This window comes from Podarcis liolepis, assembly GCF_965112155.1.
Source record: "Podarcis liolepis genome assembly, chromosome: 7".
NCBI lineage: Eukaryota > Metazoa > Chordata > Lepidosauria > Squamata > Lacertidae > Podarcis > Podarcis liolepis.
The window spans coordinates 30,506,037-30,532,407 of NC_139561.1; the positions used below are offsets into that span (position 1 = coordinate 30,506,037).

General features: G+C 47.4%; 1 protein-coding gene across 5 annotated transcripts in view; it reads right to left on the bottom strand.

Moving 5' to 3' along the window:
* Positions 1 to 24,710, bottom strand: part of AJAP1 (adherens junctions associated protein 1) — a 121,741-nt gene extending 97,031 nt beyond the window's left edge. For 2 of the 5 annotated variants that reach the window (XM_083513181.1, XM_083513182.1), the window contains exon 1: positions 22,752 to 24,707. In XM_083513181.1, the coding sequence (XP_083369307.1) occupies positions 22,752 to 22,780 (29 nt within the window). In that variant the 5' untranslated portion in view covers positions 22,781 to 24,707. Of the gene's footprint in view, positions 1 to 22,036; positions 22,118 to 22,751 lie in introns of those variants that run through there. The other 3 variants (XM_083513179.1, XM_083513183.1, XM_083513180.1) reach the window with 3 other exon arrangements.
* Between the last annotated feature and the right edge of the window lie 1,661 nt (positions 24,711 to 26,371).

The following is a 26,371-nucleotide window of genomic DNA, read 5'->3' on the forward strand; positions in this document are numbered from 1 at the left end:
GGTCCCCATGCCGGGTAGTCGATAGGAGCCAATGCCTAAAGCCAATACCTTTCAGTTCTGTAATCAATAAAGTTGTGGCCTTTTATGCCCATTAACCTTAAATAATGTGTCCAGTGTCTTCATTTCACATGGGGGAGGGGACTTGCCATGCAATGGAATGGACTCTGTTGGAATTTGGTGGCCTCTCCTTCATTGGAGGCTTTTAAACAGATGTTGGATGGCTATCTGTCAGGGATTCTTTGGTTGTGATTCCTGCATTGCAGGAGGTTGGACTAGTCTGTGCTTCTGTGAGTGATGATGCTAAGTCCACTGTTCTCATGCTCATAGTCTCCATTGACCTTCAAATCCAAGGTATGCACTGGCATTCCAGAAATCTCTTACAACTCAGTATCTGTGGTATGCGTAACATTATTGATATGCTTTATGGGTTGCTTGTTGCGTGCTATTGCTGGTACAGATTTATTTTTCTATCGATTTTGCACTTGCTATCGCTTGCTGTTATATGATTGCTGTTATCATGAAATTCTTATTGCAGGGGTAGATTTTGTGATGTCTTGATGTTCTCCGGGCTGCTTTTTTATTTTTGTAGAGGGGGAGCAAGCAAATAAATTGCAGGTGATAGAGTCACTGAGAGTGCACCCTGAAAACACGGCAGGGATCTATTCACTTGGCAAGCAAAGATAATGGGTTCCTGAAAGCAGAGCTGAGTGGAAAGTAGATCAGGAGCTACCGGTGGATCTCTAGGTGAACTACAATAGATCAGCAAATGTCTCAGACTTCAGAGTCTTTAACAGCAGCAGCAACAACAACAAATCTACATTCCAATGCAAACTTATTTGCCCAATCCATGCTGAAAAAAGGGACTTTGTGATTATGAGTGCATGTTATTGTGCAATTTTTGCAAAATATTCACATTTTTGCAAAGCTATTTGGCCAAACATAATGCACATTTCTATGTTATTTTCTCTATGATGTGCATGTTAGAGACACTATATCCCAATCATACACATTCTGTACACATATTCAAAGAAGTGTGAATTCCAAAGGATGGCTGGGTTTTGGTTGGCATATGTTTCATAAAGCAGGAACTGAGTAGGTTTGCATTTAAATGCAAGCTGAATCAAATTTCTCCCCCATCCCTTGTTAAGAGTGCCCGGCACAACATACTGTTTCATAAAATTGCATTTTTCTGAATTTTGTTTGCTTTTGAATGCTGTCATTCTAATGCAGATCTGTCATTGCAAGTGATCACAACCAATGTGGTATGTAATGGACTCTAACTCTGTGGGCCACCATTTTGTGACTGGCTCTACCCCTGCCATGATTTTGCACTCAGCTATGGTTAGTGGATGTCCATGATCTCAAAGGGGGGGGGGGTGTGAGCAGATCCCATGAGCCTGAGGCCTGCCTGAGCTAAATGATACGCAGTTTGTAAACCACGGCCCTAAATCCCTTTTTAATTCTCCTGAGAGGTGCCTCAGCATCCCTCCCCCCAATATTTATTTCTACAATTTGGAAAATGCTTTCCTTTCCTCCTTTGAAATGTCTTGTCCAATGCTGAATAATGCAGTATTAATTAGGCAGGTCTTTATTCCCCCTCCGCTTACTTCTTGATGAACAAAAAAAAAAGGAGGGGGAATGTGGTGAGATTTAGTGCTTTCGCATTCTCAAGGCTGACGCTGATAGATATGGCTTGCTTGAGGAACGTGCCATTTCCCTGGAGCCAGACGATGAAAAATGAACCAGCATTCTCTGACAGGTTGCTCTGCCCTGCCTGAGAAGTCCCCGGCCTTCTCTCACATGTTTATTGTCTGTCTAATCAATTCAGAAGCCAGCCCTATTTTTCTACCCAGCCATCAAGCTCTATCTCTCTGTACCAAAAGCAAACAAATCAGCATTTAAGGTTTGGGGGAGGGGTGAATACCGAAAGCAATTTGACCCACAAGGCAGCAATGCTTCTCAATACCAGTCACTGGGAACCACAGGAGGATGGAGAGCTCTTGTGCTCAGGTCCTGTTTGTGAATTTTCCATAGAGGCATTTGGTTGGTCACTGTAAGAACAAGAAGCTGGAGTATATGGGCAATTGGCCTGAACCAGCAAGCTCTCCTTATTTTCTTATGTTCATGGCAGCTTGCTTTCCCTAGGACAGAAACTCGACAGTAGGCGAGACAGATAAATTCTCCTGTATTTTACCTGCTCCCACATTTTGGCTAGAAGAAAAATGATGAGGTGAAAGCAGCAATATTGCAAATATTAACAAAAAAAGAATGTAAGACGAGCCTACTGGATCAAGGCAATGGCCCATCTTGTCCAGTATCCTGTCCTCACAGTGGTCAGCTAGGTGCCTCTTCTGGGAAACTCTCAATCAAGACCCAAGCATGATAGCACTATCACCTCCTGTGGTTTCCACCAATTTTGGAAAGGACTACCACAGGAGGTAGTGGACTCTCCTTCAACAGAGGTTTTTAAACAGAGGTTGGACAACCATCTGTCCGGGTTTCTCTAGTTCTGATTCCTACTTTGCAGAGGGTTGGACTGGATGAGCCTTGGGGTCCTTTTCAACTCTATAATTCTATTATTCTACTTCTTTAAAGAAATATATTGAACAAGTATGGTTGACATTGGAGCTAAATCCAAAGGGCAGCCTATAAATGTTTTGAAAGAATGGGCTAACCCTAGAAAATGAGACATGAGACCAAGACTCCCTTGTCAAGAGTATGTGCAGCAAAAATCATGCAAATTGTGAAAAGTAGAACAAAACTGAAACCAGTGGTGTCATCTGGCAAAAAATATGGCAGAAGTCTCTCCCAAGTCAGCACTTGAGCTTTCCCAATGCCCAAACCTCTGGTTCTTCCTCCTCTGGCAGATCTTGCCATTGCCATGCCATCCTGGCACCCGGGGACCAAGGGCAAAGACTGCCTTAGTCTTTGCAAAATCCTACTAGGTCCACTGCCCAGAGTCAATTTTCCAGTCCATGACTTTCTCAAAGTAGAGAGAATTCTGCTAAGGAAATCCAGAAAGAGAAACCCCAACACATTGCAGAATACTGTCCACTCAACAAAGGGAATTGTGTGGCAATCTTTGCCTATGGGTCACATCCACAAATTAGTCTTGCGAACCATGAATGGAAGTCAAGCAGGTGCCATTATTCTCTCTCTTTTTCTAGAGCAAGTGGGTGAGTCACTGGGATTACAGGCTGCCCCCAAGGCATGACAACTGAATCAATTTCAGAGCCAGAAGCAGAAAACTGGTAGACTTGGAAGTGTGTGTGTGTGTGTGTGTGTGTGTGTGTGTGTGCAGGGAGGGAGAGAAGGAGGGAGGAAATCAAGAAGGAAGAAGACAGGTTTTGCTGGTTGTAAGAGGACTGTAAACTGCTGTTAACCTGCTTGAACATACAATTTTGCACCAAGATCTTGCATTTCCTATTTTAAACTAATGTCATGAGCCCTGTCTTCTTTTGTATCTGGTCACCAACATTTCATGCCAGGGCACCCTAGGAGCAATCGTGAATCACAGAATTGTATAGCAAGGGTCATCTAGTCCAAGCCACTGTATGGCAGGACATGGGTGGCGCTGTGGTCTAAACCATGAGACTCTTGGGCTTGCCAATTGGAAGGTCACCGGTTCAAATCTGCATGACAGGGTGAGCTCCTGTTCCTCGGTCCCAGCTTCTGCCAACCTAGCAGTTCAAAAGCATACCAGTGCAAATAGATAAATAGGTACCACTGCGACAGGAAGGTAAATGGCATTTCCGTGCACTCTGGCATTTGGCACAGTGTCCCATTGTGCCAGAAGCAGTTTAGTCATGCTGGCCACAAGACCTGAAAAGCTGTCTGTGGACAAACGCTGGCTCCCTTGGCCTGAAAAGCGAAATGAGTGCTGCACCCCATAGTCACCTTTGACTGGACTTAACCACCCAGAGGTCCTTTACCTTACCTTACCTTACCTTTACCTAAGAGAGGAATCACAGCTCAAGAATCCCTGATAGATGGCGATCCAAAATCCAAAATTTGTTTAAAAACATCCAATTAAGGAAAGTCCACCGCCTTCCAAGTGAGTCCACTGTTGAATAGCTCTTACCATCAGAAAGTTCTTACTAGTGTTTAGTCAGAATCTCTTTTCTTGTCATTGGAATCCATTGGTTCAGGGCCTGCCCTCTAGAGCAGCAGAAACAAATTTGCTCCATCTTCCATTTGACAGCCCTTCAAATATTTGAAGATGGCTCTCATATCATTTCTCTTCTCCAGACTAGATATACTCAGCTACTTTTACCATTCTTCATAAGGCATGGTTTCCAGACTGTTGATAGTGAATTATTTCAGTGATTAAATCAGGGTGACTAACAGTTGGGGTGATCCAACTGTTTCGGGGATAAAAATCCCACCACCCCTATCCATTGTCCATGTTGACTGCAACTGGTAGGATCCCTGACAACACTTGGAGAACCCCAACCCTAGTTAAAAAGATTGTGTGAGCACAATGGACAGAGGAGACTTCCTGCTGCTTCTCTGAAGGATGCCCTGCTCTGATTGTATCTCCTCTAATTAGAGGTATGATGGGGGCAACTAGAGAAAAGGGCCTTCTTTGCAGTGCCCCTCTCCACCATTGTGGAATCTCTCCCTGGCACTTATACTGTTGGTGGTGCTTTTTCATCCTTCTAGAACCAGGAAAGTCGAAGTGGTGTCCTCAAATGATGTTGGACTACAACTTTTGTCTTCCAAGACCATTGGTCATTGTCTATAAATCATCCATTATTTAGTCACCGAATGCAGTCGAAACCATTAGTGGAAGGACTGATTTGTGAGGCTGCAACATTTCTACACAAAGGCTCAAGGCATGTGCCTGCCTAGGCAAACTGGCAGTTTTGTGTACAGAGACAATCTTGTGTACCCACAATACATTCACTTTTAAACCAAGGATCACCGATTTAACTCTCTCCCCACTGTTCTCTCATACACAAAGGAGTGAGCTCAGAAATTCATCTCCTCTAAGCTGTCTCGTTCCAGGCAGTGTTTTTCAAGCAAGGATGATCTCTGTTACAGCAGCAGGAGAAAAGGTGAACATGAGTCACCATGGCTGTTCCTTCATCTTTCCTTGGCTTTTTTTCTTTTCCTTTTCTTTTTTTCTTTTTTCTTTTTTGTCTATTTGTCAAAAGACTCAAAAATATTGTACCGGTTTGTTGGGCACACAACTTTAGGGGGGATCTAATTGCTTTGTGAGTCAGAATTGCTGGCATTATTTGCATCTCATTAACAGTCAAAGAAAAAAAAAAGAAATTAAAATTAAAGCTAATGTGTTCCCAGAAAAAGAATGAAATGAAAGCATTTATTTCATTTAAAAAAATCTTTTGCAGATCCTGTTGGGTCTTGTGGACCCCTTCTCTTGCTTTAACTGTACCAATTCATCCCTTTTCCAGCCTACAGAAGGTGAAGCCTACAGAAAGTCACAAGAACATAAGAAGGGACTGCTGGATTAGGTCAATGGCCCATTGAATCCATCATCCTATTTTCACAGTGACCAACCAGATGCCTATGGGAAACCAGCAGGCAAGATTTGAATAGAAAAGCAGTGTCCCCTCCTGTGGTTTCCAGCAGCTGGTTCTCAGAAGCTACTGATAGTGGAGGTAGAACATAGCCATCATGACTAGTTACAGCTGATATCCCCCATGAATTTGTCCTATCCTCTTTTAAAGCTGTCTAGGCTGGTGGCTGTAGGGGCATGGGTGGCTCTGTGGGTTAAACCACTGCGTCTTGGTCTTGCTGATCGGAATGTCGGCGGTTCGAATCCCCATGACGGGGTGAGCTCCCGTTGCTCAGTCCTAGCTCCTGCAAACCTAGCAGTTTGAAAGCACGTCAAAGTGCAAGGAGATAAATAGGTATTGCTCTGGTGGAAAGGTAAACGGTGTTTCCGTGTGCTGCTCTGGTTTCGCCAAAAGTGGCTTAGTCGTGCTGGCCACATGACCCGGAAGCTGTACGCCGACTCCCTCAGCCAGTAAAACAAGATGAGCGCCGCAACCCCAGAGTCGTTCACGACTGGACCTAATGGTCAGGGGTCCCTTTACCTTTACCTTTAGGCTGGTGGCCACAAGAGCATCCCTCAGCTGGTGCAAGCAGTGACCTGTCCATGGTCCTGAAAATGTTGCCTCCCATAGTCCCTGTTATCCGGGACTCTGCCCCATCAATTATCCTCACCCTCACGGGATTCTCAGCACTTGTTTGGATTATATCTACCTCTGCTGCTGTTCTTACCACCTGCTCACTGAACCTTCAACCCCTCAGGCAGTATTTGAGACTTCTTACATTAGTAAGAGGTGATGTGACAGAAGTTTATAAAATGATGCCTGCCATGGGTAAAGTGGATAAGGTTTTGCTCCTCTCATAACATGAAAACTCCAGTGAATCTGAGTGGTGGAAGATTCAGGGCAGACAAAAGGAGGTACTACTAGACAAGAAAGCTTTGCTCTGCCTCTATGGTTGGAGGACGCAATGCTTCTGAATACTAGTGGTTGGAAACCATGGGGTGCCGGGTGCTCTTGAGCTTGCGTCCTGCTTGAGGATTTTCCATTGAGGCATCTGGGTGGGCACTGTGAGAACAGGATGCTGGCCTAGCTGGGCCATTGACTTGATCCACTCTTCTGATGTTCAAATGTCCCTATATGTTCTCTGGAGATAGCTAGGATTGGACATCGGTACTAGAAACCACTCTAAGGGAACGTTAACAAGCATTTCCCCCCCAAAGGATAAAAGAGGGGCTGCCCTGGTTAAACTCAGGCAATTGGAACATACGTGCTCTAGCATGGAACTTCTCCGTTAACACCAATGCTCTTCAGTTTCCATTTATAGAGATACAAAGCAGTGCCTGAGAGCAAGTTCTAGCTGCTCTCTTCCTTAAATCCCACTTCCACGGCAGCAATGGATTCGCTTACTAAAAGCACTTGGCTGATGTCAACAGCTGATTGCTGAGAGACTGGGGCTAAATTCCATAAAACTCTGTTGTTTTTTTATTTGCTTATAATAAAAAGCCCTCAGAAATGGTTGCAGCAGTTACAGCCTGGCTGGGATTGCCTGGAACGCCAGAGAGAAAGAGAGAGACTCAGCAACACTCATTCTGTTTTAAACCCTTGGGTTGTTGTGGTGACTGGTGAGAAATAATGGCTGCATTTACTAGGACTGGAATATCTTTTTTTTTCTGGACATTTTGCTGTCATGGCATGTTCAGGGCCCCTGGGGGAATCTTATCCACCTCTTAGATTGGCTAGAGAGCTGGCTATCCATCCATTGGATTATCAGGCAAAAAACCCCAATACATGCATCTGTTGTAATCAGCACTAATTGATAAGGGGGAAACTGAGGGACAGTTCATTTTCTTGTATGCAGCAACTGGCTGCAGTGTCTTGCTTGCTGTGCCTTAGGAGCTGAAAAAAAGCACTGATGCAGGAAGGGAGAGAGACAGACCTGAGATTGAGAGTACAGAGGCTGAGCCCTGAACAACAAGCCTCTTGTTCTTCCCTCATTCTGCAGCAGAAGATTAGGAGGGCAGTAGGGCCATGCAGAAAAGAAGAAGTCAGCCTCATCTAACTTATCCCTCTATCAACTGTCACCTGGCAGCAGACTTCCCATCTGGCTACAGCACAGGGAAGAAGAGAAGGGAAGTGGGACCACTCCATCGGTCCTGCTAAGAGACAATCTCCTATCCCTGAGCTGTTTCCGTCCCACCTAAGAACTTTGGGAACAAGTGTCAGGGCTTTCTTTTTCTCTCCTCCCTCCTCTTCCTTTTGTCATGGTAAGCTTGAGAACATGGGTCCCCCAGCTCATCAGCTATCTACAAACCATTCTGTCTGTCCTTTTCAGCTAAGAGTACAGTAAAAAAAATACCGTAGATAAATAATGGTTTCTTGAAAGAAGTTGGCTTCATAGGTGATGGTTTAAAGTTTTAAACAAACCATAGTTGAGATTAACCTCAGTTTGCTGGATGAAATGGGAAGATTGATACTAGAGCGAGGTCACAAATTGGTGAGTATTACTTGCCATTTAAAAAGTTCTGGGGATGCTTCTATTCTTCCCCTTTTGGCTCCTATAGCCCTTTCTCCCTGCTTGTCTCCCACATCTATTGTGAGTGAACACATAGGTCTTAAGCAGTTGGTCTCTTACCTTTCTCGCCCTGATCTGGCCACAGTGATCCATGCGATGGTCACCTCCAGGCTTGATTATTGTAACTCGCTCTACGAGGGGCTGCCCTTGAAGCTGACCCAGAAACTCCAGCAGGTGCAGAATGCTGCGGCGAGGCTCCTTACGGGGTCCTTGCTGCGGGATCACATTCATCCAGTGCTTTACCAGCTGCACTGGCTCCCGGTGGAGTACAGGGTCAGGTTTAAGGTGCTGGTTTTGACCTTTAAAGCCCTATGTGGTCTAGGACTGCCTCTCCTGGTATGCGCCGCGGAGGACCTTAAGGTCCATAAATAACAACACTTTGGAGGTCCTGAGCCTCAAGGAGGTTAGATTGGTCTCAAATAGGGCCAGGGCCTTTTCAACACTGGCCCCAGCTTGGTGGAACGCTCTGTCACAAAAGACCAGGACCCTGCGGGATTTGACATCTTTCTGCAGGGCCTGCAAGTTGGGGCTGTTCCGCCTGGCCTTCGGCTTAGACTCACTCTGACCCCTTATATGGGTTTTTTTGCTGGCCCATGTAGGACCAGCATAGATAGCTGGCTCAGGTGAATATCTGATGTTTCCTCCCTTTATGGTCTTGATTTATGGGCTACTACTAAAATGGGGGTGCATTTTAAGCTGTATTTTAAGTTATATTTAAGTTATATTTTAAGCCATATTTTAATTAACTTTTTCCATTACGTTTTATTGTAATTTATATTTGGTGTTAGCCTCCCTGAGCCCGGCTATAATTATTATTATTATTATTCTACAGTTTTGTATGAATGGGGGCAGGGGTGGGAATTAGACCACATTTTAATGTGTCTCTCCCTAATTCATTCTTCCAGAAATGATATCTGAACCAGAATGTTCCAAGCCCCCAAGCCCCGAATCTCAATTAGTGCGACTTAAAATGCATTCTTGGAAAAATAACTTGCAAAAATGTATTTTATTATGGGGAATTACATAGGAAAACTGTATATTAAGCAGAACAGCATACCAAAAATAATTACCGGTATGTGTATTAGAAGACATATGCATGGGTGAAATGCTGGTGAATTTTCCTGCAGCTTTTAAAGATGAATAAATAACAAAGTGATGTGGAAATGTGGTGAACAATGGTGGCAAAAGGAGAAACAAAAAAAAACAAACCTGAAATTGACAGATTTTTCCACCCCTAATGACATTACTGTAAAGCCCGCAGCATGCCTGAATATGTCCAGAGGGCATTCCTGGTAAATTAAGTGGACCCAAATTCTTTAATTCTGGGAATGGAGAAAAACGGGATTCTAAGATTTGCTGGAGCCTGGCAAATCTTTTCAAAGATATAAGAAATGGTCTCCTGGAAGGAATGCTAAGAAATTGCCTCCCCCAAGCCCTCCCCCTGCACACACACACACTTCCAGCAAGAATAAAAAAATGTCCTGGATGCCTGCCTGCAAAGTGCATTGTGTCAGTAATGCCTGGTGGAGTTGCTCTTCAGAATTGATCAGCGGCTCCCTTCTCAAGACAATGCAGTTGGCAATGCGATATGAGCCTTCCATAAAATTTCAGGTTTGTTTTTTTAAAAGAAGCTCTGCATGTTGGCCAGCACAAGCTGCGGCTTCCTGCCTTCCCTCGAGCTCTGTAAGGTTATGGTGCCTTGCAGATCTACACAGAAAATAAATAGTCCACTTTAAAAGCACAGAGGGTCATGTCTTTGTGGGCCTTGTTTAGAGGGATTCCTGATTTTTAAGATATGAGATGAGGACAGTTTGTCTGTGAAAGGAGGATTAAGCCACCATCTGGTTTTACCTTCTCTTTGAGGTCGCCCTCAACCTTGGGACGAGGCAGTTTCTGCCCCCAGCTTCCCTTATTGGTAAGTAAGAAGCCCAGCAGTGGCTCTCAAAGTTCCCTTCCTCAGACAGATCCATACACCATGCAGAATCACAGAACTGAAGGTCATCTAGTGCAGTGTTTCCCAACCTTTTTTGGGCAAAGGCACACTTGCTTCATGAAAAAAATCTCGAGGCACACCAACATTACAGCCCCGTGACGTCAGCGCGCAGCGTCACGCCGGGAGGGACATGAATTGCTAGCAAATTACATAATCACCTCCTTGAGGGCTGGCTCATCTTCTCCGAAGGCAGAACCCCATTAATTAACAGCACAGACTCACACCATAGCCAAGACGAGGGGGGGAAACCTCAGTCATGCACAGTCATGCACATGTGGGGGCTAAATGAGGACGAAGACCGGGCAGAGAGCAGGGTTCAAATCACCCCACCTGGCCAGGACAATCCCTGGGTGCTCCCTTGGGCCACTCGCCTGACCCACCTCGCAGGGCTGTTGTTGCGAGGATAACACGGGGAGAACCACGCGCGCCCCCGGGAGCTCCTTGGAGGAGAAAGCGGGCGATGAATGCAATGCACGAAATATATGAGAGGCGACCAGGTTTTGCAGGTGAGGGGGCCCCGCCAGCCTCCGTTTCCAACACCCGGCGCAACGACGCCGAAGTTTCCCCCCGGGCTCGGCTCGGGGAGCAGCGCTGCTCCCCCCCGGCTCCCCTTCGCCCTCCCGGCTCTCTCTGCCGCCCACTGGGGACCCCCCTCACCTGCCAAGTCCGGAGCGCCGGTGGAAGTTGCATGCATGCATGCAGGGCGCCGCGTTGCCATTGCCTTGCACGCCCGCCAAGGGGTCTCCCCGCGGTCCGATGCGTCCCCTCCGGCGCGGATGCAGCATTGCAAAAATAAAAAACCCCCGACGCAGCCCTACCTGGGGGGCAGCCTCCGCCTCCACCGCTCCGCCTCCGCGGGGATCCCCAGGCTCCATCCTGCCGCCCGATCTCCGCGGGGGCGCAGGCAGGCTGCGCGGGGTCTGCGCGGAAGAGCCCCTGCCTGCCCGGCCGCCGCCGCCGCGCTCATTCCATGGCCGGGAGAAGAGCGCTTCAAACAAAACGCCCGGCCCGCCAGGCCACGCTGGGAAACGTAGTTTGCGCACCCCACGCGGGCGCGGAGCCCAAGGGCGAGGGGACTACGGATCCTGGCAGCCCCCGCGCTGGGGACGGAGGGGGAGAGGCCGGGTGCAGGGATGGAGGGACGGGTGGGCGAGCGAGTGGCAGCCGCCAAGCCTTGGCCGAGAGCCAGGAAGGGCCTCCCTGGAGGAGGAGGAGGAGGGAGGCGCAGAGCGGGAGGGAGGGAGGGAACCCCAGGGGTCATCTAGTGACGGCGCCCCAATCGAAAATTTGACTTTTTTTAAAAAAAAAAATCTTTTGAATTTTTTAATTTTTCCCGCGGCACACCAGGCAACATCTCGCGGCACACTAGTGTGCCGCGGAACAGTGGTTGGGAAACACTGATCTAGTGCAACACCCTGTGATGCAGGAATCACAAATGAAGAATCCATGACCATCTCTGTTTAAGAACCTCCAAGGACGGAGATTTCACCATGCCCCGAGGGTTGTCTGTCTGTTCCACTGTCGAACAGCTCTTATCATCAGGATGTGCTTCCTGATGTTTAGTTGGAATGTTATTTATTTATTTATTTATTTATTTATACATACCTTGCCCATCTGGGTGGATTCCAACAGAATATTAAAATACAGTAGTCTATTAAACATTAAAAGCTTCCCTAAACAGGGCTGCCTTCAGATGTCTTCTAAAAGTCTGGTAGTTGTTTTTCTCTTTGACCTCTGGTGGGGGGGCGTTCCACAGGGCGGGTGCCACTACCAAGAAGGTCCTCTGCTTGGTTCCCTGTAACTTGGCTTCTCGCAGTGAGGGAACCGCCAAAAGGCCCTCAGCACTGGACCTCAGTGTCCGGGCAGAACAATGGGGGTGGAGACACTCCACCTTTGTCATTTGAAATCTATTGGTTTGGGTTTCAAATGAAAGCCAAGCTTGCTCCATCTTCCATGCGACAGCCCTTCAGATATTTGAATTAAAAACACCCAATAGAGCATCTCGAAACACAGCCATACAGATAAAAAGGCAGAGCTTACAGGTCCCACTCCACCAAAAGAATCCACGATGCCACCTAGCAAATTAAAAGCCAAAAGTCCAGGTAAAGATAAAATATTTACCTAGTGCCTGAAAGTAGAGGGGTGGGTGGGAATGATTGCACCAGGCACAAGCATTCCACAGTTCCACATTCTAACACTGAACAGGCTTGATCTCTTGCCACCGCCCCCTGAACCTTTCGTGAAGAGGGCACACGAAGAAAGGCCTCAAACGGTGATGATATTTATATATTTATATTCCATCTTTTTCCCCAGACTGGGACTCAAGATGGCTTTAGGAAAAAAAACCTAAAACAACACAGATAAAATGCAGGAAGCTCAATGCACAGAAAAGGTAATAGAAAGGAATTAGACTATAATCGAATTAGAATGATTTAAAAACATATCTACTAAAATGCCGGTGGTTGAAAGCAGCACCACACTATGAAAATCCCTTTAAAAAAAAAGTCTTCTCCCAAAGGACTGTTGGAATGAAACCATGTTCACCTGCAGGTGGGAGGACAACAAGGAGGGAGCCAGTCTGGCTTCTCTAGGAAGGGAATTCCAAAGCCTGGGAGCAGCCACTGAGAAGGCCCTCTCCTGCATCCCCACCAAATGTGCCCATGATGGTGGAGGACTGAGAAAAGAGCATCCCCTGAAGATCTCAGAGCCCAGGCAGGTCCATATGGGGGAATACAGTTGTTCAGATAGCCTGGGCCTAAGATGTTTAGGGCTTTATAAACAGCACTTGGAATTGTGCCCAGAAACAAACCAATAACCAGTGGAGCTATAACCAGACCCCAGTCCCAGTCCACAGTCTGGCTGCAGCTCTTTGGAACTAGTTGGGGTTTGGGGTCAGTTCATGTGGGGAGAGGCAGTCCTTAGGGTCTTAGGGTCCTCAACAGCAAAGGTCAAAGCCAGCACCTTGAATTGATTTGAAACCAAATAACTTACCAATGTCAATGGGTCTACTCTGAGTATGACCTAGCTGGGTAATTCCCCTGAATTTTCCTCCCCCCATTTATACTATATACTTAAGGAATTGTAGAGTCTGAAGGAATCCCAAGGGTCATCTAGTTCAACCCCCTGGAATGCTGGAATTACAGCTAAAAAATCCCTGGCCATCCAGACTCTGCTCAAAAACCTCCAAGTCTCTAATGGATCCTGCAGCCACTGATTGTATGTGGTGGGGCCTTCTTAGCTGTGTCGCCCATAATGTGGAAATCTCTGTGCCAATGTATCCATTTGACTGCCCACCCCTCTGATGGCACTTTGCTGACAGTCATTATTGGCTTCAGAATTTCTTGCTAAAATCTTTCCTATGTGTTAGACGGCATTGTTGCTAAGCTAAAAAAAAAGGACCCCTGGACGGTTAAGTCCAGTCAAAGGCAACTATGGGGTTGCAGCGCTCATCTTGCTTTCAGGCCGAGCGAGCCAGTGTTTGTCCAGCTTTCCGGATCATGTAGCTAGCATGACTAAACTGCTTCTGGTGCAACAGAACACTGTGACAGAAACCAGAGCGCAGGGAAACACTGTTTACCTTTCTGCCACAGCAGTACCTATTTATCTACTTGCACTGGCGTGCTTTCGAACTGCTAGGTTGGCAGGAGCTGGGACAGAGCAATGGGAGCTCACTCTTTTGTGGGGATTCAAACTGCCGACCTTCCGATCAGCAAGCCCAAGAGGCTCAGTGATTTAGACCACAGCGCCACCTGTGTCCCTAAGCTACCCCTTATGTTCTGAGGAGCCTCCATAAGATTTGGCATACTTTGGACTCCGATAAAGTGAATCCAAAGCTCACTGCAATTTCCCCCCCTAGACCTGGGTCCTTATCTGTAGGACTTAAAACATGCACGCCCCAAGCCCCTAGGGGTTGAGAGGAGAACTCTGGCATGATTCATGGCAGCCTATCAGGATCCTTTTAGGAGAAACACTGGGGCACAGAGGGAGGACCCATTAATCATAAAGCCTTTCTTGTGAATGACAACTGCATTTGTGTTCTCCCTCCTTTCAGAGCCAGCTGTCGTACTGTTTAACTACTGTGTTAACACACTTTGGTGTGAATTTCTGGTTCTTTTTAGTTCTTTTCACCCAATTTGATTTCTTAGCTACTTTGAGGGACATTGATGGGACGGAAAGTGGGAGAAATGAACATATGAGTAAACAAGCACATTCACGGACTTCCCTCTAGATATCACCATATGCTGCTGTAGCAGGTAAATGGTGGAAGTCCCTCCTGCAGGAGGCAGTGATGGCCACCAACGTGGATGGCTTTAAAAGAGGACAGGACAAGTTGATGGAGGAGGAGAAGGCTATCAATGGCTACTAGCCATGGCAGCTATACTCTGCCTCCACAGTCAGAGGCAGCCATGCTCCGGAACACCAACTGCTGGAAGCACAGGAAGAAGAAGAAGAAGAAGAAGAGTTTGGATTTGATATCCCGCTTTATCACTACCCGAAGGAGTCTCAAAGAGGCTAACATTCTCCTTTCCCTTCCTCCCCCTCAACAAACACTCTGTGAGGTGAGTGGGGCTGAGAGACTTCAGAGAAGTGTGACTAGCTCAAGGTCACCCAGCAGCTGCAGGTGGAGGAGCGGGGAAGCGAACCCAGTTCGCCAGATTACGAGACTACCGCTCTTAACCACTACACCACACTGGCTGCTCTTGTGCTTGGGTCCTGCTTACTGGTTTCCCGCAGGCATCTGAGCAGCCACTCTGAGAACAGGATACTGGACTACATGGGCCACTGGCCTGATCCAGCACGCTTATCTTACATTCTTATGCAGGTAGTTATTTCCACATGGGGGCAGCCAATCCTTCTGCAGCCCAACCCTTGGAAGATAGCAACACATGCATCACTGCTCATATTCTGCAGGGAATCAGCAGAAAAATGAGTTGCGCAGAAACCAAGATGGCAGCTGCTGCTGTTTCGATAGCAGAAATTGGGTAGAATCACATGCCCCTGCTTCCCCCCTCCCTTCAGATAATGAGGGGCTGAATGCATTGTACCAGGGATAGTCAATGATGTTCATTCCAGATAGCTCTCATTCTCCCTAACCATTGGCCATGCTAGCTGGAGATGATGAAATTTAATAAATGAGAGCCAGTATGGTGCCGCTGTTAGAGCATTGCACCAGGAATTGGGAGACCCAAGTTCAAATCACCACTCAGCCATGAATCTCCCTGGGTGACCTGGGGACAGTCCCTGCCTCTCAGCCTAATCTACCTCACAGGATTGTTGCGAGGGATTAAATTAGAGAGGGAGGCAAACTGTGCATGCCAGCTTGAGGTCCTTGAAGGAAAGGTGGAACACAGATGTAACAAATAACCCTCCTTGGAGTTTGGGTTTTTCTTAACAGAGGTTGGATGGCAATCCGTCAGGGATTCTTTAGCTCTGATTCCTGCATTGCAGGGAGTTTGACTAGCTGACCCTTCCAACTCTACAATGCTATGCTTCTATGAAATAACATCTGGAGGGCACCACAATGGTTACCTATGCACCATTTTGTGGAGCTGCACTGGTGCCACTCTGCCCGGCCTGCTGCTCATTCTAAGCCTCTGGGGCAGCTGAAGGGTACGTCACGTAAGAAACCCTCATATCACACAACCTAGGCTTTACTGGGGAAGAGAAGAGGAACAGATGCAAAGATAGATATATATATATATATATTTCAGGTGGTAGCCAGATGTCCCACTCCGCATCTCCATCCAGGAATTCTCTCATGTCACTGAGGCTCCTCTGCTTCATTCACCCACACTCCATTTCTTAAGCTGAGGTAGTGTCATTCCTGGCTAAGGGAAGACGCAGCCATAATCTTTTCTGCAGCAGCTTATGCCCCCCCTCCCTGTCCCCCCGCCAGCCGCCCCTCCCGTCCTCCTTGGGAGAAACTGTAGCAATTACCTATTTTAATCAGATGGTGGTTACATAAGACTCGCCACGGCCCCCAAGCAGATGGGCAGACGGGCACTGGAGCCAGCGTCGCCGTGTATACAGACGCACAACTATCGGAGGTGTAATTGTTATTGACACGCATGAGTAAGGAGCGCGTTCTTCCCCAAAGGCCGTCGCTGGATGTCTCCGAATTGCTGGGCTATAATGGAGAGCACATGTTACAAGGTCCGGGTGCCAATTCGGTGGGGGGAGCAGGGAGGGAGAGAAAGCATCAGATGGACAGTAGGGTTTTAAAAACACACACACACACCTCCTGCATGCATAATGCACAACCGCTTGACCGCTGGAGGATAGAAGCGAAAACTGCCAAAACAGCGCTTCTCTGGAGATCAAGAAAGGGGAATCTCTCTGTGTGCGTGTCGCTGTTTCAGCTTTTCCTTCTCCTCCAGCCCAAGGCCTGGGCTCTTCTGAATAAAAGACAGCAAGGGGGATGCTGTCTGCTAAGCAACTGAGTCAGCTCCTCATTCCTGACTTCACTCTGTGTGTGTGTGTGTGTGTGTGTGTGTGTGTGTGTGTGCATGCGCGCACACAACACAAAGGAACACTGTGCTGATTCCAAACATTATTGCTGCAATTATTCAGAGGCTTGGGGGAGGGAGGAATGGCTCCCTGTTCAAAGAGACAGGATCTCCAGCAGGGAAAAGTTATTCCTTTGTTATTGGATCCTCGAAAGGGTGGCAAGTAGAATGTGAGTGTCAATTAGAGAAGTGCGTGCCATGCAAAATTCCTCCAGCCTTATCGGAATGGTTTTCAGTTCCCAAATTGGCAAACTAGTCTCCTTTTCCCAACCTGCATGGGCTCATCTATCAGTCTACTCCATCCCATTTGCCATGGACATTCACATTTAAATACATATTTTATAAAGAATGCCCTGGGAAATGTGTTCATGGTAGAGTTGTAAGGGAGCCCAAATGTCATCTAGTCCCACCCCCAGAATGCAGGAATCACAGCTAAAACAGAGGGCCATCCAACCTCTGCTTGAAAACCTTCAATGAAGAAGAGTCCACCACCTTCTGAGGGAGCCCGTCCCACTGTTCTTACCATCAGAAAGTTATCCCTAATGTTCTTCCTAATGTATTGAATCCCAGTCTGCTTGAACAGGTGGGCTCTACCCTGCATTTCCTTGAACCTGACCATTATCTAAGCATGACTATACTGTGGCTTTACCCTAAAATGGACTTCTTGGATTTTTCTTATTTTATTTATTTATATACCGCTTTATTGTAAGAAGAAGGGAAAAAACCCTCAAGTTATATAAAAGATACATGGACACTTTTACTTTTTCTTAGATTCAATTCCAGCCACTGTGAAGTTACCCGGTGAGATTCTACAAACGCCACCTTCACAACATGCATTTAAATCATTGTAATTCCACTTTAAACAGTTTCTGGGTTTGTCCATCCCTCAGAAAATACCCAGAACTGTAGCTTTTTAAGGGAGCTGAGAGTTATTAGGAGACTCTCGTTCCTCTTCCAGCCAGAAATACAATTCTCAGAGCAATTCAACTATCCGTCCATCTGCTCACAGAATTCTGGGTATCATAGCCCTGTGAGGCAAGAATAGGGGCCCCGTAACCTCTCAGCACCCTTTACAACCTACAACTCTCAGAATTCTTCCCCTTGGTCATTTTTTATTGCCCTTTTCTATATCTTCTGCAGAAACACACAAGTGGTTTTGTGTTGAAATCCTTGATGGAAACTCATGGTGCTGAAACTGGCTTACATTTGCAGCTTGGACCTGCCTTACAAGAGGCTGAGGTTGTAGCTCAGAGAGGAGGTGAAGCAAGGAAGTGATCAAGGGGCTTGAGAGAGAGAGAGAGAGAGAGAGAGAGAGAGAGAGAGAGAGAGAGAGTTGTTTCCTTTTTAAAAAAAAATAAAAAATAAAAATCCTTTTCTTTCTCTCTCCTGCTGTTTCCATAACGCATTCTTTACAGCACCAAACAAACATTCAAGATCAGAAAACTAGCCCCAAGCTACCATCCCATTAGCTCTACAATAATGAATAATATTTTGGGTACTTCATTTTGTGTGTGTTCTGTTGTTCCTAACAAGTTTCATCAGGGGGCTTGTTCTGCGCCAGCTGTGCGGGGGGCTTGGAATTGCTTGTAATAAGCCAGGGAAACTCAATTCTGAAATGCCTTCACGCCACAAGGAATAAGGGAATATTCTGTCTGTCTCTCTCCTCTCCAATGTCGAGGATTGGTAGCAATACTTTTTCGAAGGCTCCGAAAAGGCTTTCTCCAGCTAATGTGTCTTAGGAAAGCAGGAATAATGCTTTATACCAAGTCAGATCAGTTGTCCATCTAATTCAGTATTGCCTACCCTATCGGCAGCTTTCCAGGGTTTCAGGGAGTGGGCTGTACTCATTCTACTTGGAGATGCTATTGAGGAACGATACCTCACCTGAACTCAAGATTGTATACATGATTCTACCTGCTCTTTATATAATCTCAGCAACAACCATGTAAGGTATGATAGGCTGAGAGGCAATGACTAGCCCAAGGTCACTCAGCTTAATGGCTGAGGAAGGACTCCAACACCGCTCTCCCGGGTTTTAGTCCTACGCTCTAAACATTACACCACACTGGCTCTCGCTATGACACTTCCTCCAAAGAGATGGTGTCCCAGCTTGTCGATCAATTGGATTACTCTTTTCTGCACCTTCCCAACTCTACAATATCCCCCTAGATAGGGAACTGCATGCATAGGCAGGTTCTTCTGAGCACAATCCCCCTCAGTGGTTGGCACAGCACCCCTTGTAAAAGTCCAAAGGCCAGCAATTACCCGTGGTGACCTGATTCAGATCCACTTCTCCTATTGAAAACTCAACTGGAGAGAGCTTTCCAGATGCTCTCCATTCATTGATGGAGCTCACTCCCACAAGAGGTGATGAGGACCACCAACTTGGATGGATAAGTTCATGCAGGAGAAGGCTATCAATGGCAACTTGCCACAGTGGCTCTGCTCTGTCTCCACGGTTGGACGTAGTCATGTTTCTGAATAGCAGTTACTGGAATCCTTGAATCCCGCTTGTGGGTTCCTCCACATGCATCTGCTTGGTCCCTGAGAGAACAGGGTGCTGGACTAGATGGGCCATTGGTCTAATGCAATGTTCGCATGTTCTTATGGATCGGAGGCAGAACCTCTTCTGGTGTCCTCCTGGTCTCCACACCATGGTAGAACTATTAATTTCACCACGGTGGTGCATTGTCATTTCAACATTCTCCTCATCAAAAGGGACAGCCAGCTTCTGATCCAATTACACCCCCAAGCACTTGCAGTATTGTGTTTGCAGTGATCTCTGGACCTTGCTATAACCACCAAAGATCTAGCAAATCGCACACATGCAACAACACTGCTTCAATCAGAGTCCCTAGTTCACTAAGGGCATTTGCTTTAAACAGACTGATTTGCAGAAGAATAGGAGGGTTTAAAATGCACTAGCACCAACAAAAACAACAATAAATTTAAAAATAGGGGCATGTTTTCCTGTAACACCACCCTTGCTATATGACCATGAAAATTTACTGCTTTTCATATGCTTTCCATTGCACTGGTGTGGGGTTCATCACCCTGTAGCTGTAGAAATACTTTGCTGGCCTCAGTGGTTTGACGGAGTCTTTATTTTGGAAAAGAAGAAATGTGGTTTCTTCCTCCACTTGCAAATAATTGCTAGAAAGGATTGGTCTCCTATACATGCCCACTGATGCTGTCCGTGTCTCAAAAAATGAGACATGAAGAGGGGAAATGAAACAGACCTTTCCTAACATAAAAGATTTGGGGAAAGCTCATTCCCCAATTTGCATTCCCTTCGAATGCAAAAGGCAGGGGGGGATAGACACAAATATCAGTTTATACCTTTCTTGCAACAGCAACAAAATATGTGTTATATAACATTTCCACACCAGTGCTCTTGAACTGAGGGCCCAATTAACTCCTGCGTCCGTAGGAGTTTATTTGCCTGCCCGCTGCACAAATCCATGAGCAGATTGTGAAATATTGTCCACAGGATAAAGGACTATTGAAGCAAATTAAGACGACAATAGGCAACAGATCCCACCCTCACCACGCTATCTGGAGACTCTGCGGCTGAATGCGCAACACATGTGGGCAAAATGATCACAGCAGGTCAGCTTGGCTGGCTGGACTGGATGAGAGTGAAGGGTCATCTACTGTAGTCCACTGCTTTCACCCTTCCATAACACACAGGTGCTTTCTTACATTCGAGGACACCCCCAGAATGCACATCAACCCCTTGCTCATCAGGCAACCCATTTCACCCAGCTGGATTTAAATGTGCCGTGGACACAAAGCAAGGGTCCACACCAAATCCATTTGACAAGGGCATCACAGGGAAACCTTAACAGAAAGCATCACATTTAACATCCAGGATGACCATGTCTTGTGTTCGGTGCAGGAAGGTCTGAAGTTTGATCGCTGGCAATTTCTCCTAAAGGGATGAAAGCCTTGGACAGTTGCTGACCTCAGTGTAGAGAGATGGACCAAGTGAGATAGACCAAGGAACTAACCTGGCATGAAACAGTCTCTCAAGTTTATTGTCGATAGGGAGAAGACATGAGATGTTAGGTGGTGCAAATTTGAATGAATTGACCCATCTCATGGTAGAAGTCAGTAGAAATAAAGGAGTCTCGCTGGTCCCACCATTGGCAGAGGAAGGTTATAGAATATCATTGGCCCTGTGTGTCAGATCTAATGAGCCAGGGTCTCGGTCCACCTGATTCAAGAACAATTCTGTAATTCTCTAGGAAATGACAATAGGTACTGATTCACCATCATCTACCTGGCTCATCTTTTGATCTCACCAAGGACCATGAGAAAGCTATACAACCCTGGTCAGGGTACAGGGCATGAAAGCTCACTCTTATTCAACAGCACCCAATCAATACCTTTTGTACTGTTCAAATATAAAGAGTTAAAAATTACTGAAGGGGGGGAGAGTACAATCTTTGCATCCCTTTGCCCGAAGAAATAACATTTCCACCAAGATTGCAAAACTAAGCACACCAAGCAATTGCTTCAAAGAAGACGCAAACCTATTGTGAGGTGCCCATCTCCTTCCACACATAAATGGGAGTAGCATCCCCTCCCTCCCAAACCTCTCAGGTAGAAGTCTGTGTGCAAAACCAAGCTTCTTCCGTTGCCCTCTTTCTCCCCAATCCAGGAGTCTGCTGCATCCCAGTGGACAGACACACGAAGAACAATTTTGCTTTCACAAACTCCTCACCACACACACCCTTCACTCTACAGAGACATCGAAGCTCCCAGGAATGGCAAGCACTTTCACCTTCAGATTGTGCCATCAAACTTGAAAGTCTGTGATTGCAGTTCCTTGGTGGAATTTGCACACCCGTCCTTGCAAAAGACAGTCATTTAATCTGTTGCAAGAGAACTGAAGGCTGTTCCAGTCCCACACCCATGCGTTGAAATAATAATAATAATAATAATAATAATAATAATAATAATAATACACAAATGATCTCAAGCTGATGCTACAGCCAGTTTAGAAAAATGCAACTTCTTTGCCCAGGAACGCTTGCCTGAGTCTTGCCAAGACTAACAAAGATGCCTGTGTCAATTGGAGGTGCATGGGCACATGTTCCGGTGTGTGCGTGGTGGCTGTTGCATAAATACCCATGCAATTTATGGCTTCAATTCACGCATGTCTCTGCATGTAGATCCATTAGCCAATGGATAACAAGTTCCTACAAGAGGAACAGGGACAAAGGGACACCACATACACACATTGCCACATCACTTCACTGCACATATTCCATTCCTCAGCAGTCTTCTGGGAGCTGAACACTGTAACTGGCTGAAATTTGTGCTTGTTCTCTCTCTCTCTCCCATCTCTCTTTCCCCCTACCCATCTCTCTCTCTCTCTCTCTTTCTCCTTTGCTTCTTCTAAGCAGGTGACCCTGAGAACTGTAACCCTGTGCCCACTTACTTGGGAGCCAGTCCCATGGACCAGGCAATCGAAAAGCTTCAGATCCTGCTCGGAGCCTCCCCCAGCTGAGATGTGCAGGGAGGATAATGCCTTGGGACTGTCTCAGTCCACATAAATACACACGTTTGCCCAACTGCGCAGTGTGCTTGACCCCAATATATACAGTGAAGGTGGGGGAGAGGAGGAGGAAGATAGACAGCTTAAATTTCCCACTCGTAGGATTCCTGCTGGCTAGATCTGGGGGCTCTAACTGTGTCAGGGAGGGTAGCCCACCTCCCCAGCTCTGAAGGTCCCTGGGCATGAGCTGCTGGCAAAGGTCCCCTCTCCATCAAGGAGCACCTCTGCTTCCAGAACCAGGGAAGCAAATCCCAATCTCCAAAATCACACACAGGACACCCCCAGAAAAGTCTGGGCATAACTGGGGAAAGAGAGTCTTTGACTAACTGGCCAGCTTCATCGTCCCTTTGGCTGGGTAGAAGTTAAGCAGAAGGTCACCACCAGCACATCTTTCCACCAACCCAAATAGCACTTTTTAACATGGAGATATATATTGAAGCCCTTCCAATAACCTATATCCATATTTCCAAGTTCATCCCCCCCCACACACATACACACCCTGCCCCAGATTTTACCAGATGAAAGCATTTGTGTCACAAACACCCATATATCACCTTCCCTTCTCCAACCATCCCCCACCCCCGTTGAAATCTCTTACCTGGTAGCTAAAAACCGATGTATCCACATTGTCACGTCTGGGAACCCAGAAAAAAGGGGGGATCAAATTTTCACAGCCCCAGCCATCTGTGCTTGGTTGGGGGGGCGTTACTGGATAAGAGGGGAGGGGAAAGGTTTTCAGGTTTGGATCAAGGGGGAGGGAGGCGATCAATAGAGAGAGAGGAAGAGTTTCCAAAAAGGGGGGGGTTGATTTTTCCCGGGGGGGGAGTATCGGCGGTTCCCCCTATTTCAACCCCTAAGGATTAAACGGGGGGTCGGTTGCTTATTTCAGACCCCGCATGGCGCCTTCCCCCCTCAAAAGTGTGCACCCAAGTTTGTTTGGGTTTGTTTTTTTCTCCGGGGAGGGAAGAGATGAGGTTGAAGGCGGGGGGGGGTGTCGTTTGGGGGGTTCTACAAGGGGGGCAGTCCGTCCAACTCCTCCCCCAGCTGGGGGGAGAGTGCCTCGAGGGAGCCCCCCAGATCCATGGAAAGATGGGGGGGGGGACGCCGATGTCCTTCTTGGGTGGATGGGGAGGGAGGGGGGAGGAAGTGGTCAGCCTTGTCGAGGTGGGGAGGGGGTCGTCTGGGTTCAGTGGGGACAGCCGGATCGCCGCAGCGTGGTCCTCAGCGGGGCAAGCTCAGCCCCGGCGGGCTCAGCGGCATCCGGGCAGCGCTGGCGGGGCTCCCGGAGTCCGTCCGCCTGTCCGCCAGCTCGGCTCAGCTGCTGCTGCTGCTCCTGCCGCCACCGCCGCCGCCGCTGCAGCGCGTTGCCTTCTCCGATATCGCTCGCTCGCTCGCTCCGCCGTCGCCGCCGCCGCGTGGTCCAGCCCCGCCTGACGTCACCCCCAGGAGCTAATAGGGGGGCTGAACCCCGTTATCAGTACGCAACCCCCCTTGCTCCGGCAGCGATGCCGGTGAGGTGGGGAGTCGTTCAGGGAGCCGCGGGAGGAGGCGCCTTCGCGCAGCAGGGCGGAGGATGGTCGCGTTCCACGAAGTCTGGTAGACTGCTTCTGAGCGAGGAGGACCGACGGCAGCTGGCAGATGGCCGGCTTGATCTCCACTGCAAACAGACCTGATAAATTTGGCGTGCTTCTTCGGAGTACATCAAGATGGGCTATTGGAAAATTGAGTCCAGTATACGATCAGTGGATATAATAACCCGATGAAGATGTCGACGCATCGATGTCGATGCAGTGTGAGGCAAGTTGTGGGAAAACGCAAATCCCACGCTAGGGATCGTTAGGAAAGGAATTGAAAATAAAACTACCAGTAGCATAAGGCCGTTGGGCAAATCTCTCCTGCGGCCGCATTTGAAGTAATGCTGTGTACAGTTCTGGTCGCCTCGCCTCAAAAAGGAGATTGTAGAGTTGGAGGAGGTCCAAAAAGGAACCACCAATATGACCAAGGAGCGACTCCACTGAGAGGGAAAGTTGCAGTGTTTGGGATTTTTTTGTTTTGAGAAAGGGTAAGGGGTGAAATGGCAGAAACATATTAAAATTATGCACGGCATGCATATGGAAAAGTTTCCCCCCCTCTCTCATAACTCTAAAACTCGTGGACATCTAATGAAGCTGAGTGTTGGAAGATTCAGGACAGATAAAGAGAAGCCCTTCTTCATGCAGCGCATCGTTAAACTGCGGAACTCACTGCCACAGGAGGCAGCAACAGCCACCAAGGTGGAGGGCTTTGAAAGAGGATTAGACAAAATCACGGAGGGTAAAGCTATCATTGCCTACAAGCCAGAATAGCTATGCTTTGCCTCCACTTTCGGAAGCAATGGATGCTCCCAAATGCCACTTGCTAGAAACCACAGAAGGGGGAGAGTGCTCCTGTGCTCAGGTCTTGCTTGTGGGCTCCCCAGAAGAGCAGAGGCAGATTTAGGGGAGCACAACTGTTTCTCCCACACTGTGCGTTGAGCTGAGAGGGCACTGCAGGGGGCGCCGCAACAACAGCTTGGAACAGAAGGCAAGATGGGGGGGGGAGGTTGTGTGCCCCAAATTTTGGCATCGCACAGGGTGTTGCTGGAATTTGAAAGACCAAAGTCTGCCACTGCAGAAGAGGCATAGCTGGTAGAATCCATTGCCTGATTATTTGGGAAACTTTGTATGAGTCAATGCTTCACCATTCCTTTGCAGCTGCACTGTATCTTTGTACTTTTGTCTTTCCAGGCTGATACACTTTATTGTTAAACGCCCCCCTTTTTCGTTAGGTTTGCACTTGACTGTTGTTGTTAATTGATAAGATAAAATAACCCAACAGCCCTCTCCTCCATGAATTTGCCCAATTCACTTTTAAAGCCATCTAAGTTGGTGGCCTGGGACGTGGGTGGTGCTGTGGGTTAAACCACAGAGCCTAGGACTTGATGATCGGATGGTCGACGGTTCGAATCCCCACTACGGGGTGAGCTCCCGTTGCTCAGTCCCTGCTCATGCCCACCTAGCAGTTCGAATGCACGTCAAAGTGCAAGTAGATAAATAGGTACCGCTCCGGCGGGAAGGTAAACAGCGTTTTCTGTGCACTGCTCTGGTTCGCCAGAAGCGGCTTGGTCATGCTGGCCACATGACCCGGAAGCTGTACGACGGCTCCCTTGGCCAATAAAGCAAGATAAGCACCGCAACCCCAGAGTCAGCCACGACTGGACCTAATGGTCAGGGGTCCCTTTACCTTTACCTTAAGTTGGTGGCCATCACTGCCCCCTGTGGGAGAGAGTTCCATAGTCTAATTGGGTTCTGCATGAAGAAGGAGTTATTTGCTGCTTCACAAAGATGCCCGCAGGAAGCCAAGAGGCCGGCCACAGAGGCAACAATCCACTCTTGGTCTTGGTTTTCAGAGCTAAAATATATCTGAACCTGCAAGGTCTGTTGTCCTCTTATACCTGTCGATACACCTGTGTTCACAGGGCATTGGTTTAACTCTTTACACAAGGGATGAGTAACTGGAGGAACCTCAGTGTGGTGTAGTGGTTAAGAGCGGTAGACTCGTAATCTGGGGGACCGGATTTGCTTCCCTGCTCCTCCACATGCAGCTGCTGGGTGACCTTGGGCTAGTCATACTTCTCTGAAGTCTCTCAGCCCCATTCACCTCACAGAGTGTTTGTTGTGGGGGGAGGAAGGGAAAGGAGAATGTTAGCCACTTTGAGACTCCTTTGGATAGTGATAAAGCAGGATATCAAATCCAAACTCTTCTCTTCTCTATTGGACCACAGCTCCCCTGAATTTTTGTTTAGTGTCTCTGTGTTTGAGAGAGACAGAAGGAATAGTTCCTAATCGCTCTGCACTGAGACAGTATGTCAAAAAGTCAGGACCACCCCTCTTCCCACCACAAAAGTCTTGCAAATTAGCTGCTATTTTTGCATTGCAGGGTGGATGGACTAGATGAGCCTTTAGGCTTACTTCCAACTCTGCATTTCTAAGATACGGCAACATTTTATTCAATATATTGTTGCATGTCAATTGTTTAAAATTGGAATGAACCAACACAATGATGAATAAAATACGGTGTGGACTGAAAGCAGAACGTATCGCTAAGCAACCTGATGTGACTAATACGACGCTATAAGTTGTCAAACACATTTCAACCATATGGTTGTCTTTGGTGGGAAATGTTGATAAGAAGATGAGC